This window comes from Schistocerca cancellata, chromosome 9, assembly GCF_023864275.1.
Source record: "Schistocerca cancellata isolate TAMUIC-IGC-003103 chromosome 9, iqSchCanc2.1, whole genome shotgun sequence".
In the NCBI taxonomy this organism is placed as follows: Eukaryota; Metazoa; Arthropoda; class Insecta; order Orthoptera; family Acrididae; genus Schistocerca; species Schistocerca cancellata.
In genome coordinates this window covers 495,769,648-495,788,719 of record NC_064634.1, presented here as the reverse complement: position 1 = coordinate 495,788,719, position 19,072 = coordinate 495,769,648, and the positions used below count along the sequence as shown (strand labels likewise).

General features: G+C 38.3%; 1 protein-coding gene across 2 annotated transcripts in view; it reads right to left on the bottom strand.

Annotated features, from left to right (window-relative positions):
* Positions 1-725: 725 nt before the first annotated feature.
* Positions 726-19,072, bottom strand: part of LOC126100913 (splicing factor, arginine/serine-rich 19-like) — a 142,443-nt gene continuing 124,096 nt past the window's right edge. For both annotated transcript variants that reach the window (XM_049911580.1, XM_049911579.1), the window contains exons 10-11: positions 15,226-15,418; positions 726-5,700 (exon numbers count right to left, since the gene is read on the bottom strand). In XM_049911580.1, coding sequence (XP_049767537.1) covers positions 15,289-15,418 — 130 coding nt within the window. In that variant the 3' untranslated portion in view covers positions 726-5,700; positions 15,226-15,288. The remainder of the gene's footprint in view (positions 5,701-15,225; positions 15,419-19,072) is intronic.

The following is a 19,072-nucleotide window of genomic DNA, read 5'->3' as shown; positions in this document are numbered from 1 at the left end:
AGTTGTCTGCATAAAATATTGCACCTCACAAGTGCAACCAGAGAAAATGGTGAGTCACTGTTTCAACTCAGTCATTTGCAAACTATACAGTTATATGAAACGTATGTATGTGAAGTGGCAGTTGACCGCAAAATGTAACTTCGAAGATAGAGGATTTCAGTGCAAGGTTTGAAACCACTATATGAAGTAAAACACTGATGTCAACGATGGCTTGACAGCAAAGATTGAGGAACAAAATTAACAAACATGATGAGAAACCATATAATCTTAATGGGAACTGAGAGTCATACAAAATTATTATAAAGTAAAGGTCTTCTGAAATCAAAACTCAGTCAAATTAAGATGGAAATAAACTACAACTAAGACAAAATAATGTATATATGTATGTATAATGACAACATCCATACAAAGAAATTTGATTACGGATGAATAAATAAATAAAGTCAGGAGGAGCATATACACAACTATGTTAAACAGCAAGTTTTCTATATTTATTTAATTGAATTGTATTTACAATTGAGTCTAGAATATGAGATATTTTTATTTTTTTAGTTTATAATAATTTATATACATTTGCATGTGATCAAATACAGGAAATAGCTGCTCTTCAGCATCTTAAACACAACATTATATTATTCATAAATCATTAAAAATCTCATACGTGTCATTAAAACACTAAACAAAGTACATAAATCTAAAGACATTCAGTAAACATTCTGACACAATAAAACTATCAAGTAATTTAATAAAATCAGACAGCCAACATCTATTGCTGCCACCTGTTTTTTTTTTTTTTTTTTTTTGTAAAGAGATTCATTTCCGCAAATGCACAAACTGAAATATTTGTGCACATAACTAAACACAATGTCTATACACAAGGAAAAGGAAGTTGTTGGCACAATTTTTTCATGATCACGACATGTAACAACCACTGCTACTATAACTAAAATTGGTAGTTACAGAACGAAGTTGTAATCAACCCAAAAATTAATTCTGAAAATTAGTCTAATAAGGAAAAAACATGCTAATCCTTGATTGTTCAATAAATTTCAGTGCTGCTTGAAAGAGACTTCCAATTACATTCTCATCTTCACTGAATATGCACTAATTTTGTACCTAGTGTTACAAACTCTATATAATTTATCAGAAAATAGTTTCCCATGTAACCAAATAAAGGCATTAATTTTAAACTTTAGTTATAAGACTATGTTCTGAAAACCTTCACAAGACAAATGTGCAATACTGATCAAATGTATAGGCAAGAAAACGTTTCAAGGTAAAAATGTAAATCTCCGTACACAATAGGGCCACAACAATTACATGCAAATGAAAATAACATTTCTTGTGGCATTATTGGATATGATTATGACGTCAACTTGCTCATGAAAAGAACATCCGATTTCTTACAATGTGACTGACAGTAATTATCGGTTCCACATTTCGCTTGGAACTGTATGAATATTTTCCTATTTAATTTTCTGGTACAGTTCTGTCTATATTGTTAGTTTGAAAATACATGTCCAAGAAAAATCTTGAGAAGTGATACCTTCATCTTCCAGTAAAGCATTTAAACAAACCTCAAATACAAAAATTTTGTTACTATCAAGAATTATATGAAAGTATACACTAATAAATTGCTAAAACAGGCTTCACAGGCAATTCATGTATACATAAATACAAAACAAACATTTACACAACTGCAACATAATAAAAGAGAAATTGAGCCTGAGATAAAACAGTTGCACTATTATGCAATATGTATTATTCCAAAGATAATAATCTAGGAAAATTCTCACAAAAAATCCTTGCATATGTAAATGAATCAAATACTGAAAATGATACATGTAACTTTAGTAAATCAATGTATGAGGAGGAACATAGGGATGAGAAAAAAGAAAGGGACATATATTTAATATAAAATACGCAGAAAAATGAACATAAAACAACCAGAAAAACATGTTAAACAAAATTAACACTTGGCAAAGAAAAGTGACACAATGAGCAAGGAAATGTAGATGCATATACAGATCTAACTTTTACAAAGTACACAAAAAAGTGGTGGTTATTTAAGCAATGACGCAAAAGATAATTGACACTCGAAAAACATAACTGGAATGTAAAATGACCATAAATAACCTTACTACGCATGCCACGCCTTTGCTCGCTAAAAGTTTGAAATAATGCATTTTAGTTGATTCTAACAAATGTAAAATTACTGGAACCTAATTTCCTTTAATACTATCGTCCAGCAGAGTGTAAAGGGAAAATTAACAGAATGAGCACATTTATAAGGCTGAGTTGACAGATAAAAAGATACGATCTTTAAAAACAGAGTAAATTTAGTTACACCACTGTTCTTTTGTGCCTACGTCACATTTCCTTATTTGCTCCTTTAGCTAAGCATTTCTATCTCTGAAATACTAATATCTGCTGTATATTTTGTGAGCTATTGCTGGCCAAAGCATTATCTCCTGAATGCAAGTAGATTTGCACATTTCCACAAAGACATAAACTAAAATATTGGGAAAGAATGAGAACATATGCAAAAACTGTAATATAATGCACCTGATACAATAAAAAAGGTGAAAAGAATATTTTTATCTCCATCTTCTTGCTGAAGTGAGCCTTCTGGGCATATAAAAATACACAGTGTGTCAGAAAGAGTGATGTCCTTTAGAGTGCATGACACACTCTAGACAGTTAGAAAAGATAAATGAAATGCCAAATGGGATCATTCTACAACTGTTCAAAAGAAGATAAATAAAAGAACTGCAACTACAGTTAATGTTTCACAACTGAGGACTGCTCAGTGACAATAATGGTATTACAAAGAGCAATACAAACATACAAAATGGGGTTGAGGAAAAGCAGCAGCTTGGCATAATTCTATGTGTTTGTCTCCACTATAAAGTAATTCACTGAAGTCGAAGAGCACATTGGGTCGTGCAACTCACATTTTTGAGATAGAATGAGATAAGAAAGCCATATTGGAGCAAATTTGCAACACTTACGATAACTAAAAAGTTAACAGTGTGTCATTTGTGAATATACATAATTCATTAGTGTGCTGTGCAAAGTGTGTTTCTTTTACAAAGCAGTACAAAAAAAGACCTAGAAGGGACTAGCACGATATTTGGAACAGTTATAATTTGTGTGCCAAACTACAAAATGTAAATTTTGTGCAAAAGACATGAAAAACATCTAACAACAATGACATCATACAGGACACAAAAAGTAAACTGAATTATGTACAATACTGCGTATACCTTTACATTTTGTCATTGGTGCCATTACTACCATGAATTACTTGTGCTCTGACAAGTGGTACAGTAATCAATTATTTTATGAATAATAATGCAATAATGGTTTTCTTAACACACACTACCTCTACAATGAGTATTGTGTTTTTCTGGTCCATAAATATATATAAATATGAAGTGTAACCAATATGGTGAATTTGCAGGCTACCTGAAGAGTGTCCCTGCAAGCCACTGTTTCTGCACATATTTCTTTCATTTTTAGTGTCATATATTAGAGCATTATATTGTATAGTCCTTATCTGTGAGACATTCTGTTCAGAAATCATTCAAAAATGCCTCGGACGAAGATTGTATAAGGTACGAGAGAGAGAGAGACAGACAGAGAGAGGGAGAGAGGGGGAGAGGGGGGGGGGAGAGAGAGAGAGAGAGAGAGAGAGAGAGAGAGAGAGAGAGAGAGAGAGAGAGAGAGAGAGAGTACACAAAATTATGCTAAAAATTACTGATGAACCACAAGTGAAACAATCTGGTTTCAGTGGAATTACAAGCAAAAGGTCAATTAAGCTGTCTTGTAGAATCACTGGAAAAGCAAGAGAGAACATGTTCAAATTCCTTAGTAGAATAACTTCTGCACAATAACCAATTAGTGAGAACATGAAGAATAGAGCACAGGACAAACTTATAAAGCAAATGAAGAATAATTCAAAAACTTCAGACAGTTGGTGTTTGAATGTACAATTTTGTTTGGCATAAAAATGTTATTGCAGACAACTACTTTAACATTTAGTATTACAACAAGTCATTTTATGATTGTTGTTTGAAATCTTGGCTGAGAACATATGCTTGGATATTGAAATTGTTGAGAGTGAAAATTATCTTCAACTACCCTTTCTAGTTGTGCGATGGAGTGATTACATCGACCTTGCACGGTAACTTGTAAAATGAAATAGTTTTGATGCACAATAAGTCAGATACCTGAGGACCACCAGTCAATGGATAACTTTCTTTCCACAACCTGAATTGTCACCAACAAAAACCTCCTTCAAGCCACAACTAGTGCAGTCATGAACCTTTTTATTCACTTGGCTTACAACTATAGCATTTCCCCTACTTCCCCCCAATCTTTCTTTAAACGGAAAAGTTTAAATACACTTGAGACTTCAGGGGTTTTTATTTGTCTTTCACTGTTCAACATTTGATTCTCTATGTTTTTCAAATTCTATGTAAAAATAGAATAGTAGATGATTTTTTTTCTTACCTTTCACCTTGATTTCTAACTTTTTTACTTGCCTTCTCCACCACTCATATCTGTTTTTCTTTGTAGAGTGTTACATTATATTTCCCAATTTCCAATTCGCTTCCCAAAAATTTTTATTTCCACTGTTGCATTCCCAACCCTGAAGACATTACCATTCCAAAACCTTTAGTGTCAGTAGTACACTCAGTTTCCCCATTGCCTTTCACAAATCAAATATTCTGCTGCATCACATCCTAGTACTGGAAGGTTCTCATGTGTGGACTTGAAATTTTACAAAAGTTTCTGATATTTTCTGTGTGGAACAAAATTACATTAGAAATCAGAATGAACCCTCTAGCCTCAATTTATTAAGCTCTGTATCTTGTAACTGGGACACAGATGTGGTGAAACAAACAATGCTTGAAGATGGTTGTAGTCATTTACATACATACATATGTATATTCATCAATGATCAATTGTCTCTCTTGTGTATCAAAGTGAATCTATCACTTTCTAGATGACGGGGTGGGCTATAAGCTGACTAGTTATCCTTTTGTGAGGAACTTCAATTACAGGAGACATTTTCACAGAATAAGACAAGATAAACATTAACCATCTGGAGTACTACACACACAAAATATTAACATACATATGTTGGCATGTGATGGAACTGGCAAGGATGGGAATAGGGAGTGATCATTTTTACATAGTCTCTCATCTTTTGCAATTGCTGTTTGATAGGTTTTTGTTTCCCATATTGTTCAGTTAAAGAGATCATAGAATGACACTGATTTTATCTTAAGTACACACAAATTAAGACTGAAAGACAAGAGAAATATTACAGATGCAAAGAATCTCCAGCCAAAGACAATATTAAAACTGTCCATAGTGGACAGCATACTGGATTTTAACATTTTCTTCTATGTAAATACTGATACATAATTTAGAGCAAGCAAATAGACAAGAGCTCAGCAATATTTGCAGGAATGACTCTACTAAAAAATTCTTTCCATGATTAGTCAGACACCAATATATAAATAAAAATCTACGATTTAGTATTCATTACACACTTCAGCTTTCGCTTTCAATACTGTACAGTGCACACAACCCTTATACAATTCCAGGAATCCTAAAACTATTTTCTACCAGCGAGTGCTGTACAGAAGGGCAGTACCCCATCCAAAGCAGCGCAAAACTGTCAGAAACCTGCAAAACAAAAAGTTTTGTAAATATTCATCTTGTAATAATCCAGTTCAGATTTGTTCAGTATCGTAAAACAAATCAGATTTAGCATTTAATAAAACACTTGAAAAAGAAAAATTCAAGTTTAGTGCAGCCTAAAACTACAGGTGGTGGACAAAAATATGGAAATATGGAAAATCACAACAAATTACCATTCCTAATAGGTGTAGGAAAACCGTTGGCATTCAAAACAGTTTCCACTCATCTTAAAATGGATACACACAGGTCCCATATAGTTCTCAATGGAATCTTATACCATTCATGCTGCAAAATAGTGGCAAGTTCAGGATAGCGATCCCACATCCTTCTCACCAAAGCACACCAACAAAGGCACAATAGCATTGAGATGCCGTGACTGTGATCGCCAGGAACACGTGCCAATTCATATTTGTGGTCACAAAACCAGTTCTGCAAGATGCGAGCTGTGTGAACAGGAGTCTGTCACATTGGAAAATTGCCACACCATTGGGGAACAAACACTGTACCACAAAATGGATCTGATCAACCAAAGTTATCACATAATCCGCAGCAGTAATGCAATCTTGTAATGCAGCCATGGGGCCCAAGGAATGCCATATATAGGGTGTTACAAAAAGGTACGGCCAAACTTTCAGAAAACATTCCTCACACACAAATAAAGAAAATATGTTATGTGGACATGTTTCCGGAAACGCTTAATTTCCATGTTAGAGCTCATTTTAGTTTCGTCAGTATGTACTGTACTTCCTTGATTTTCACAATCAATATGTGTGGGCTGATGAGAATCCGCACGCAATTGTGCAATCACGTCATCAACACAGATTTTCTGTGAACGTCTGGGCAGGCATTGTCGGTGATGTCTCGATTGGACCCCATGTTCTTCCACCTACGCTCAATGGAGCACGTTATCATGATTTCATATGGGATACTCTACCTGTGCTGCTAGAAAATGTGCCTTTAAAAGTACTACACAACATGTGGTTCATGCACATTGGAGCTCCTGCACATTTCAGTCGAAGTGTTCGTACGCTTCTCAACAACAGATTCGGTGACCGATGGATTGGTAGAGGCGGACCAATTCCGTGGCCTCCACACTCTCCTGACCTCAACCCTCTTGACTTTCATTGTTGGGGGCATTTGAAAGCTCTTGTCTACGCAACCCCGGTACCAAATGTAGAGACTCTTCGTGCTCGTATTGTGGATGGCTGTGATACAATATGCCATTCTCTAGGGCTGCATCAGCGCATCAGGGATTCCATGCGACGGAGGGTGGATGCACGTATCCTCACTAACAGAGGACATTTTGAACATTTCCTGTAACAAAGTGTTTGAAGTCACGCTGGTACATTCTGTTGCTGTGTGTTTCCATTCCACGATTAATGTGATTTGAAGAGAAGTAATAAAATGAGCTCTAACATGGAAAGTAAGCGTTTCCGGACACATGTCCACAAAACATATTTTCTTCCTTTGTGTCTGAGGCATGTTTCCTGAAAGTTTGGCCATACCTTTTACTGAATCCCACCATGTTTCTCTCTGGTGATGTAAACTGGACCAGAAGTTGGAAACAGTGTCAAACAAGACTCATCTGACCTAATAATTTTCTTCCATTGCTCCATAGTCCAGATTTTATAGCTTCAGTATCACATTTTCCAGTTACAGATATCTGCATCTCTGATGAGTGGTTTTGCAATTCCAGCTCACCCTGCAATTCCCTGCTTGTGGAGGTCCCTTTGTGTAGATTTGGGCTGACCATTCGTGAGTGCAACATTCAGTTCTGCTGTGAATTTTGCAGCTGTCGTTCTCTTGTTTTCCTCTTCAATGACTGTCTTTCAACCACTCAACACACACTGTCATCCATGTTGTGACTTAGCAGATGAAGTTTTTTCACTTTTCTCTGTATGGGGCGTAAGTCTTCGATACAGTGCCTCTTGAAATACGAAACACTTCGGCTACCTTGGTTATGGAAGCACCCACTATACAAGTACCACTAGTGACTTCACTTAGCTCTAACATAATGCACTCACAACTACACAGCACTTTGTTGTAATCACGACTGATACTTGCAACATACTGAGAACACTGCACAGGTGCCATTCGTGGTACAATACAACAGTGCAAAGTGCAGGATTGGTTAATATCTGCATTTATGTTCGAGCATGTATTTCTCGTGGTGTTTCCACATATTTGTCCAACGAGTTATGACCAGGTTCCAATCCATCAATAAGATTAAAGTATAACGCCACTTTTATGTTCCCAGAATTAACATTTTTCCGCTGTTTACGACATTTTTTATCGGTCCCGTCAAATTTCCTATGCCCACAATGTTAATTTCCATCTGCTTTGGCATCGACATATTTATAATTTTCCCGTGATTTACACATTACGAAAAAATGTTTGTGGAGAAAAAATGATGCTGGCATGGTGTTGGCCATCCAGTAGTGTTTACAAATATTATGTGGTTAAGTTTCTTGACACCAGGGCACTCTATGCAGCATATTTGAACTGGCAAATGTGTAGAAGTTGGAACAATTTGTGCCGTATCTCCTGCCACTGCCAAGCTCTCCTCGGCGTGGTGGCTGATCGGAGTAATTAGGTTTGTTCGAATGAAGATATCGTGACCAATTGCAACTATTTCTGAACTGTCTCTACTGCGCAAATGCAGTTTTGTGATTGTTGTGATCATCGTGAAACCTTTGTCGAACCATATTTAGCGTGTTTTGACACCGTCATTCACTTTGCATTGCTCAAATGTTTTTAGTTTAAACACAGCACCGGTTACATATTTTATTCATGTTGAGCAAAATGTGTTTCGAGAATTTATTCTCGTTGTCAAGTGCAGTATTTACGTATGTACTTTTTGTGATGACACACAAACAAACAATGTGAGAGATAGTTTGTGTATGTGTGTGTGTGTGGTTTTCTACATAATTAATGAGGCACAGTACCTGATAACCTCAAAAAGATGACGATAGTGCAAGAGATGTAGAATAACATGTATTCAAACACCAGACAAAATACTTATTTACATATTTGCAATTGACAACGAGAAAAAATTCTCTAAAAGTGTCGTGATAAGCATGAAAAATTACATAACTAGTGCAGTGTTTCATTATTTGAAAAATGAAGGACAGCTGTAGGCTTTCAAAAACATCAATTATGACATATGAAATTGCATCAAACGTTCCTACTTCCCAGACAGTTATCAGTTCGAGTTACATCAGTGGTTTTTATCAGATAATAAACCTTCATTAGATAATAAACAAGTCCCTTACAAATCTTTTAACGCCTCTTATGTACATATACCACACATGAAGTGCAAAAATGAAAGGGGGTATCCTAACATAACTTTTACAGCTTAAATCATTATTTCACACATTTTACATTTTTCCGCATTTTACACACACCCCCCTTTTTTTTATTGACTTGTGTGGATCTCTCTCTCTCTCTCTCTCTCTCTCTCTCTCTCTCTCTCTCTCTCTCTCTCACATACACACACACACACACACACACACACACACACACACACACACACACACACACACACACACCCACACACCTCTCCCTTCCTCCAGTCTTATGTTACTATAATGAAGGAAAGAACTCTTGAAATTTGTAGTACAATATACCCAGGGGTGAACACTCACAAAAGGTAGATAGTAATACCCATGAAAAATACACTCACATAGCGTTTCCACTCTTTGCTTCATATTAATCCTCAATTTAAAAAAAAGAACAACTGTACTGTTTCATTTGGGCACATTAAATATTGAGTTTTAGGACTGGATAGGATTGTCGGGGTTAAAGAGACTACTAGATCATCCCTCCATCCTACATTCATCAAGTTGAGAAGAGTCCTCAGAGAAGAAGCCACAGAAGACAAATCCTGAGGAATTTGACTGTAAATGAGAATCAACAAAACCTAGAGATAGAAGCAAGTAGAAGTGAGGAAGGGGGAAGAGGGTGAAGGTGGGTGAGTTGCTCCACTCAGAAAGCAGCTAGAGGTCCCCAACACTTGTCACACAATGGGAGACACAATATTTGCATCTGACCACTGTTTCCTCACCTTCCACTACAAGAAAACTAGCAACACAGACAAATTGAAAAAATCTCAAGAAAGAGAATGACAAGACAGCAAACCAATGACTGATGTAAAAGAATTAGAAGAACTAAAAAGATGTGAAGTGTTGGAGCCAGGCCAGGCTGGACCACCAAGCAAATGCCGCAATGGACCTTCAGAGGTAAAACGTAACACCAGATCAGCAGTTTGGTGTCTCCACTTGCACCAGAAGCAGTGTGTCAGCAAGACTGAGGTTTCGTTGTAGGGTGGCCAAATTAGGGCAGTCCAGCAGGGTGTGGCCATCGTTCAGCCAAGTGTGGCCAACGTAAAGTCAACAGGGAACAGTAGATTCTGTGAGAGCAGCACACAGGAAAGACTGCCACATACTTGTAGTCCCCTTTACTGCTCCCTGTTTGTTCAGAGAAGTCAGGGTACACCAATCCATATTCCAAGCCTCCAACATTTGACAGCATAGAGCCCACCAAAGGTCCAGTTCCAGTACCCGTATTGTCAAAGCCAGCATCATGGTAATCAACTTTTGCAACTGGGCCAGTGTATTCATTCCCTGGGGCCCAATGTGAACTGGGATTCAGACAAAGATGAATGACTGGCCAGCTTGGAGGAGGTCAGAAAGGAGATTCTGGATAGTGACAATCAATGGGTGGTGAGGGTAACATTGGTTGATAAGCTGAGGATTACTCAGAATTAAGAATGACTCACTAGTGCGAGAATGAACGTGAGTGAGTGCTCCAGCAATGCCCATATAATTCTGCAGTGAACACACTGAATCCATCAGCCAAGAGGCATTGTTCACTGCATGTTGCATGTGTAAACACAAAACTGGTTCGTCCTTGACTGTAGAGCTGTCAATGTATACCACTTCTGAACCCAGAATTGCATCGAGGACAGCCAAGAACAGCCATTGCAAAATTATGGGGCCAAAAGAGTCTTTCAGTCCAAAGGATAGGTCCTGGGATTCTGTTGTGGGAGTAGGAAGGAAAAATTACATGGAATTTAGATGCTCAGGAGAGCAGTGAATGTGTATTACATAGCTGAGCAGCAGTTGTTGGCACCTGATCTGTAGGGGAGAGATCCCAGATTCCACAAGTAAGCTGTTTACAGGTCTGATCCAAAATGCACTCGTGGCAAGTTGAACACCACAATGGTGTATCGGGTCCTGTATCCCCAATCCTGAAGGTGATGCTGTGTCATATACCAGACTCCTACAATAGACAGAGGATATGATCATAGCATTGTCAAGTGGTGAAAGTGTACAGTAGCCTGCACCCCAGTTGGTGTTACTGAGGCAGTGAAGAGTAATAAGGTGAGACCATCATCACGTTTGTTGAAGATTGGGAAGACATATCAACTAGGCTTTGCAGTCCCAAAAAGCGGTAAGACTCCACCACATTCAACAATTGGTCATCAAGATAGAGTTCTGGTTGTGGATGTGCAATAAGACAGTGACAGAAGTGCATGACAAATGTCTTCACAGCTGAAAACTGGAAGAAAAGGGTCGGGGCTCCAGACTGCACCTTTCATATGGCACCATGCAGCCAGAGTTCAGGAACACCCGCACTGGAGGAGCAATAGTAAATGCAAAAACTGTCAGCATACCAGGAGGTTGACACTGTAGACCACACAGCTGCAGCTACACCATTGATAATCATAAGAAAACAGGTGACATTCAATACAGATATCTGCAGGACCCTATTCTCTTCTCTTATTAGGGAGGGAGATACTGCAGGAAGTAACAAATTAAATCCAGAAAATATGGTGTGACTAGAACTTTTGAGGAAAAACTGGGAACGGGCACCAATGATCCCCTAGTCAAAGAAGACAGCAATAAGGTGTGCTGATGACAGGCAAAACCTAATCATAAGGGAGACTCCAGGCAGACCAAACTGTCAGCCATAGAAAGGCCTTGGTGAAAACCTACATGAAAAAAAAAATAATGCCCCTAGACTCAAGATAGCAACACAAGCACCAGCTCACCATATGTTCGAGCAACTTGCAGAGAACATTAGGATGCAAGAACAGAGTCATTTTCAAGCAATGAGGTTCTCCATCAAAAGATGTCATTTACAGTGTTTGAAAGCCCATCCATCAAAGTACTGTCTTTCGATAGGGAGGATACCAAGCAACAGGGTATCGCTAAGTCTCCTAGTGAGAGAATGGCTGCGGTTGTGCTCTGGATAGCTGCAGCAATACCTCCTAGTAGCAGTATGCTAAGGGTGATGGCAGAAGCAGCAGTGTTGAGAGCCCATCCAGGTGGACACCCAGGTGAGTGAGGCTGAGGGAGGGAGATGACAATCAGAAAATGATCACTGTCATACCGGTCACCATGGACTCTCCAACGGCTGAGCGGTATAAGACCAGAGGTGTCAACAGAAAGAGCAATCGCTGAATAAGATCCATATGTCACAATGAAGTGTGTGGGGGCACCTGTAGTCAACAGACAAAGATTAAGCTCTGTGAGCAAAATTTCGATAGCTTTATTGCGGCCAGGGGTTGCGGTTCCACACTACAAAGGGTTGTGGGTATTCAAGTCACCCAAAATGATAAAGGGTGAGGGGAACTGAGAAATCAGTGCAGACAACACGGCCTGAGAGACTCCACTATGAGGATGCAGATACACACTATAGACAGTGGAATCCAGAGACATAATCACACAAAGTGCCACATCCTCCATAGGTGCATCAATCGGCAAAAGTTAGCTATTGACAGAGTCCAGAATGTATGTGCAAATTCTGCCCGACACTCTATCATAGTCCGCTCAATTCTTAAAATAGCCCCGAAGTTGCAGAGGATATGAGGTCACAATGCTGGGAACCAAGTTTCCTAGAGGGCAATGCAGAAAGCTGGGGAAACCCGTAAGAGATGATGTACCTCAGCCAGTTAGGAGTCAAAATCACTACAATTCCACTGGAGGTGATACTATCGGTATCCTGTGCAGGCGTGAAGGGACCAAACAGGCAGGTCACGCCCTGGGGTCACCTGCTGCCACCGGTTGTGGGGATACAGCATCAATACGTATTATATAAAGAAAATGAACCACCAAAGCCCTAACACCAAACAAATTTATTTCAATCAACTTGTTTTGATGCAACATTAACGTCATCTTTAGGCCCACTATAAACCTAGAGAATACTTGCATTCCTCAGCCCATGTATCATAGAATCCACATACTACTAGTCATAATGGACTGCATAAATCATGCAGTGTGTTTTCACCAGTGTGTGTATTACATGGTATCTGGTGTATCCAGTTGCAGGTCAGCAGAATCTTGGGCAGTGAGTATCCTCGGGGACCCCTTGCTGGTGAGCGATGCCAGAGCAGTGCGGTCTGGAGGGCCCAACGTAGAAGGCACAAGGGGGAGGATATCATCGCTACAGAGGATGATATTATCATAGCCACAGCAAACATCATCATAGTGTGTAAAGGTGCATACAGTAATATTCCTTCTTGTGCCCCTCTCCTGATATGCGAGTTGGTCTAGAGCCTTGTATTTCCTATTCTCTTTGGAAGATGGTGCACAAAGTTTTATGGTTACTTACAATTTCTGTGAGGTCACCAATCTAACAATATGTATCTTAAAACCTGTAAAATTCTATGCAAAGAAGCAAGGGCAGATGGAGGGTGAGAACTGAGCTGTTTGTCACACCTGTATGTTAAGCCTAATTTACAAAAAGATACTACATGGTAAAACTGAGTTTTGAAACTGTGCTGCTAGCTACTGTGCACATGCGACACACACAGGCGAAGGTCGCTGGTGTGTTGCTTGCGCTGATGTTTTATGTGACATTTCAATAAATGTAGTATGCACTTTGTAACTGAGAAAATTATTGGTTTCTCGGCAGTTACAAATTAGGCAGAGATGGTAGTGGGACAAGAGTGATAATCACTACAAGAACCAAGAGTGACACTGGGTGCAATTGAGAGAATTCTTCACAAAAGTAACATCGAAGGTTTGATGATGCTGAAGTTACTGACCAAAACCCATTCTATAAGAAAAAAGGAAGGATGTATACACAGACGAGGAGAGATGGGGGGGGGGGGGCGATTTTTCCTGTATTTCCCAGTAAAAATCCACTTTTTCTCAGGTTAAAATACACTATACCCTGGTGAAAGTACATTTTTTCCATGTGAAATGACACTGTACTTTCCCTCAGAGCTGTAAGTCTTACCAATCCTCTGAATGGTGAAGATACTATACACCAGCACAAAACTTACCAGCAATTTTGCGAATGAAATGCAGCAAAAAACAACGCATTTTGAAAAGATCTTTGATGTGGGGCAGCATTTACACTGCATATTTTAGTAACACAAAAGTCTAAACCATAATTCTGTCAAATACAGCACAGTAGCCTCTGAACCACTGAAATCGAGATTTGTCGGCCAATCATAGCTCATGTCATATGATCTTGACACCCAATGGCAGCAGATGTTCAGGTAACAGGACACGTGGTACAGTCAGCGAATAGGAACATCACTGTTAAGTCATGCAAATACAGAAATAGGAAAATTTAGTGGTTTAAATTAATAAACATACAATATAGTTACAAGAAAAGCTAAGCTTTCACATGTAAAAATGGTCATCAAAAATTTTTTGGTGTTTGTGCACGCACTGTGTTTTGTTGGTGTAAATGATGCATTTTCTTAGCATCTAAAGTTTTGGTGGCATTCTCTCATTTATGTTTTATAACTGGAGTATTATACAGGCTAAAGTAAAATTCTTTGTTAGAGTATCAGTTTTTACCACTCAAAATTACAAAAATGTTACGGAAAACTAAAACAATGAAAACTTCCAGGAATTAAAAAAAAATCCCTGGTTTTTCTAGGATTTTTCCTGCCTGAAAAGTTCTTGGGTTTTTCCTGGATATCCTGGTTGTCCTGGGTTGTATACACCCTATAATAAGACAGATAAGATTAATGAAGACCTCTTTCTACATCAGGAAACTTGAGCAGATACTCTTAGCTTAATACGAAGGCACCCCGAAGAAAACGACTTCGTTAAAAGTACAGCTGCACAAATGCAAAAGCTACCCAAATAATACAACGTGGAACTAATGGCGAAAATAGAAAATTTACTATGTATGAAGCAAAAAGCTTGATATCCAAAAGCTGTAGATAAGAAACTTCCCAAATAGGTTACATCACAAACATCTGTAACAAATTTTGTACTTTGGAACACGATATGGATAATATAGAGATTAGGAATAAAAATTTACACTTGTGCAAAAACACAGTGCGTACTCCAGTTTCAATTCCGACAATAATGCTTGCCGCATTAGTGTATCTTCTTTCCTTACAGCATCCTGAATTCAATTACGTTCCAAGAATTGTTCTGACTTCATTCTTAGGTGGTTGAAGTAGCTTCTGGAGTAATCTACCAAAATTTCACCACTGAGCAACTGAGACAGCAAAACAATTTTAGAAACAAGTGTACTTACCTCCAAAAGACTGGCACTCTCCTCACTTGGCAAAGAACACCCTGCGCCAAGGGAAACACGTAATTACAAGCGACGGCGTTTCCTAGAACTGCTGCTGCCACCACCCCACCCTTTGCGGCTACGAGATGCTTCAAGAGCTGCCCAATGTTCATAATAGCGTTCTGCTTCAAGCCATTCCTGATACTTGTACCACCTGTGAAAAGAACACAGTGCTTACAGTTTTGTTAAAAGGGGGTTAAGGCTGTGTGTCACACAGCTATGGTGGCATACTTCTGCAGCAACAATAACAAAAACACAATTCAGATTATCTGTAGTTCCATATCGAGCCTGATATATTACGAAGTAACTAATTCCTTCATTTTTCTTTAATCAAAAAAGTAATTAACTATTAATGATTAGGTACACTTTCTTCCTGTTTTTGCAACCAGCCCTCCGACCGGTTGGTGCAATCCACCACCTATTCCTTTCTTGTGTCAACCCCTTCATGTCAGGCTGACACTTGCACATTACATTCTCAATTATTTTGTTTGTTAAGTTTAACACAAATCTCTGTCTTCCTCTACAGTTTTTACCCTTTACAGCTCCCTCTATTAGCATGCAAGTTATTCACTGATGTCTTCAACATGTCTTGTCATCCTGTACCGTATTTTTGCATGTGTTTTCCACATGCTTCTTTCCTCATCCATTCTGTGGAGAATCGCCTCATTCCTTAGACAATCAGTTCATTTAATTTTCAGCATTGCATCTTAAACACTTTGAATCTCATCATTTCTGCTCTACCCACAGTCCATATATGCTTTGCTCCAAATGTGCATTACCAGAAATTTCTTCCTGGAATTAAGGCTGATGTCTGATATTAACAGACAGGAACACTTTCTTTGCCTGTGTTAGATGACATTTTATGTCTTCCTTGCTTCACCCGTCACGTGTTACTCTGCAGAATTACTTAACTTGGTGGTCCCCAATTTTGATGTTAAGTTTATCACTAATCTCATTCATGCTATTCCTCACTAGCTTAGTCTTTCTTCAGTTCAGACTGAGTGAGGTGGCGCAGTGGCTAGTGCACTGGACTCGCATTCGGGAGGACGACGGTTCAATACCGCGTCTGGCCATCCTGATTTAGGTTTTCTGCGATTTCCCTCAATCACTCCTGGCAAATGCCGGGATGGTTCCTTTGAAAGGTCACGGACGACTTCCTTCCCCATCTTCCTCTAATCCGACGAGACCGATGACCTCACTGTCTGGTCTCCTCCCCCCAAACAACCCCTTTCTTCAGTTCACTCTCATGCCATATTCTGTACTCACTGGACACTCCATTCCCTTTAACAAGTCCTGTAAATATTCTTCACTTGCAGACAGAGTAACAATGTCACCTGCAAGTCTTATCAGAGATATCCTTTCACACTGAATTTTAATGCTGCTCTAGAACCTTTCTTTTGATTCTGTCATTGTTCCTTCGAAGTTTAAATTGAACGGCAGGAACAAAAGACTACGTTCTGGCCTTACATCCTTTTTAATCAGAGCACTTTGTTCTCGATCTTCCGTTCTCAAAATTCCCTCTTTGTTCTCATACATTTAGTACATTATCTGCCTTCCCCTGAAGTTTACCTCTATTTTCTTATAATTTCCAACACCTTTCACCACTTTACATTGTTGAGTGCTTTTTCCATATTGAGAAATGCTATGAAGCTCTCTCAATTTTTCTTAAACCTTGCTTCCATTATCAGTCGCAATGTCAGAACCACCTCTCCAGTGCCTTTACCTTTCCAAATGCCAAAATGATGTCATCTGACAGAGCCTCAATTTCCTTTTCTATTCTTCCATATGTTATTCTTGTCAGCAACTTGGATGGGTGCACCATTAAACTGATTGTGCAATATTTCTCACACTTAACTGACCTCGCTCCCTTTGGGATTGCGTGGATGATGTTTTTTCCAATACCTGATAGTTGTCTTTTTTAAATTCCAATCTGATTCGTTGCTTGGCGGCTACTTCCCTGTTTCAATCAGAAATTATGAAGGAATTTCTGCTTTATCTGATCTCAAGTCTTTCAAAGCTGTATTAAACTCTGACTCTAACACTGAATCACTTACTGTTTCCATATTGACTCCCATTTCTTCCTCAATCACATCATCAGACACCCCCCCCCCCCCCCCACTCTGTGTGTGTGTGGGGGGGGGGGGGGGGCATGCACACAACGAGTCAGTCTTTCCCCAATAATTACTTTTTCAATTTCTTCACATTTTTCCTATAGCTATTTTTCCTTGACTTTCCTGCACTTCATATTTACTTAGTTCCCAAATGATACATTTCTGTATTTCCATGAACATTTTTGTACTTCTTTCTTTACATAATCAATTCTAGTATTTCTACTGTTACCCAAGGTATCTTTGCAGTTACGTTCATACCACTTCAAGTGAACTGCCTACTATGATTTTCATTATCACAGTATCTATAGACTCAGACAACTTCAAATACATGTAGTCATTCCTCAGTAACCCACTTCTTTGCACACTGATTCTTCTGGACAATTTTCTTAAGCTTCAGTCTACTCTTCATGATTACTGTACTGTGATTGAAGTCTATATTTGCTCATGGGTGTGCCTTACAATCCAATATCTGAATTTAGAATGTTTGTATGACCACAACCTAATCCAACTGGAATCTTTCCCTACCTTCAGGCCTCTTTGCAGTATACCTCCTCCTCCTCACGTAATTTTGAACAGAGTTTTGTTGTTACTAACTGAAATTTATTGCAGAACTCGAACACGTTCTGCTCTCACATTCATACTACTAAGCCCATATTCTCCTGTAACTCTTTCTTCTATTCGTTTCCCTAATACTTTGTTCCAATTACCCATAATTATTATTAGGGACTGGACTTTTATTTGCATAAATATTTTTTTGCTTGAAGATAAAAACTATAACTAAGACAGAAATTCCCAAAACAGCTCACTTCAATTGTATGCAAAATTCTATCTCACATTAAAAAAAAAAAGTTCATTAAGAAAAAAAAAAGAAAAAATTAAATAATTTTTCTAAGCACACATTCTTTGTCAGCTTCAAATTTTTAAAAAAATCTTGTACACTGTCATATTATGACAACATATTCCGTAGTGAGTGACTTCCACTACACATGCTGCCTGCAATCTGAAAGGGGAGTCCTTTATTTATGTCAAAGGCTGATGCAATCTAAACAACAGTGTTCAATCATTACCCTCATTTTGTTTAAAACAGAGCTTTTATACAGTACATTGTCTTATGTGAAGTGACTGGTGATATAATGCCAATTAGTAGCACCTTTACAAGTGATGGATGAATTCTATTCTGTCAAAAATGTGGTAAATCAGTAAATGCATCACAGCAATCTCATGTCTTGCAGCATTTAGAGGCAGAATGGGTGCTTCACAAGTTCTTTTAGGCGAAGCAGCTACCTATTCACATATCATATTTTAAAAAAGTTCCATATATTATGCACATTTACGTAACACTTTTCTTTCATTTGATATTCCTTTATTTACGTTGTGAAGTTCAGAACTCAGAAATTTTCTTACGAAATACACAAATTTGAAACACCAGAAGAATCAACATTAAGGAGATTGTATGGGCCTGCCTGTTACAAAGAAATGCAAAGAAAGATCAGGGCAGAATGTGGAGAAAAAGAAAAAAAGGTAAGCATTGGTGGATCACCAGACACTAGCAGTAGAAAAGGGAAATATTGTGGTAGGTGCATTAGAAAATGATGAAATAGTTTCCGAATGGTAGTTTCTATTAGCATGTAAAGAAATATCAGTAATGAATCTTGAATCTCTGCAGTCCCATAAGTAACAAATGATTCCGGCAGAGG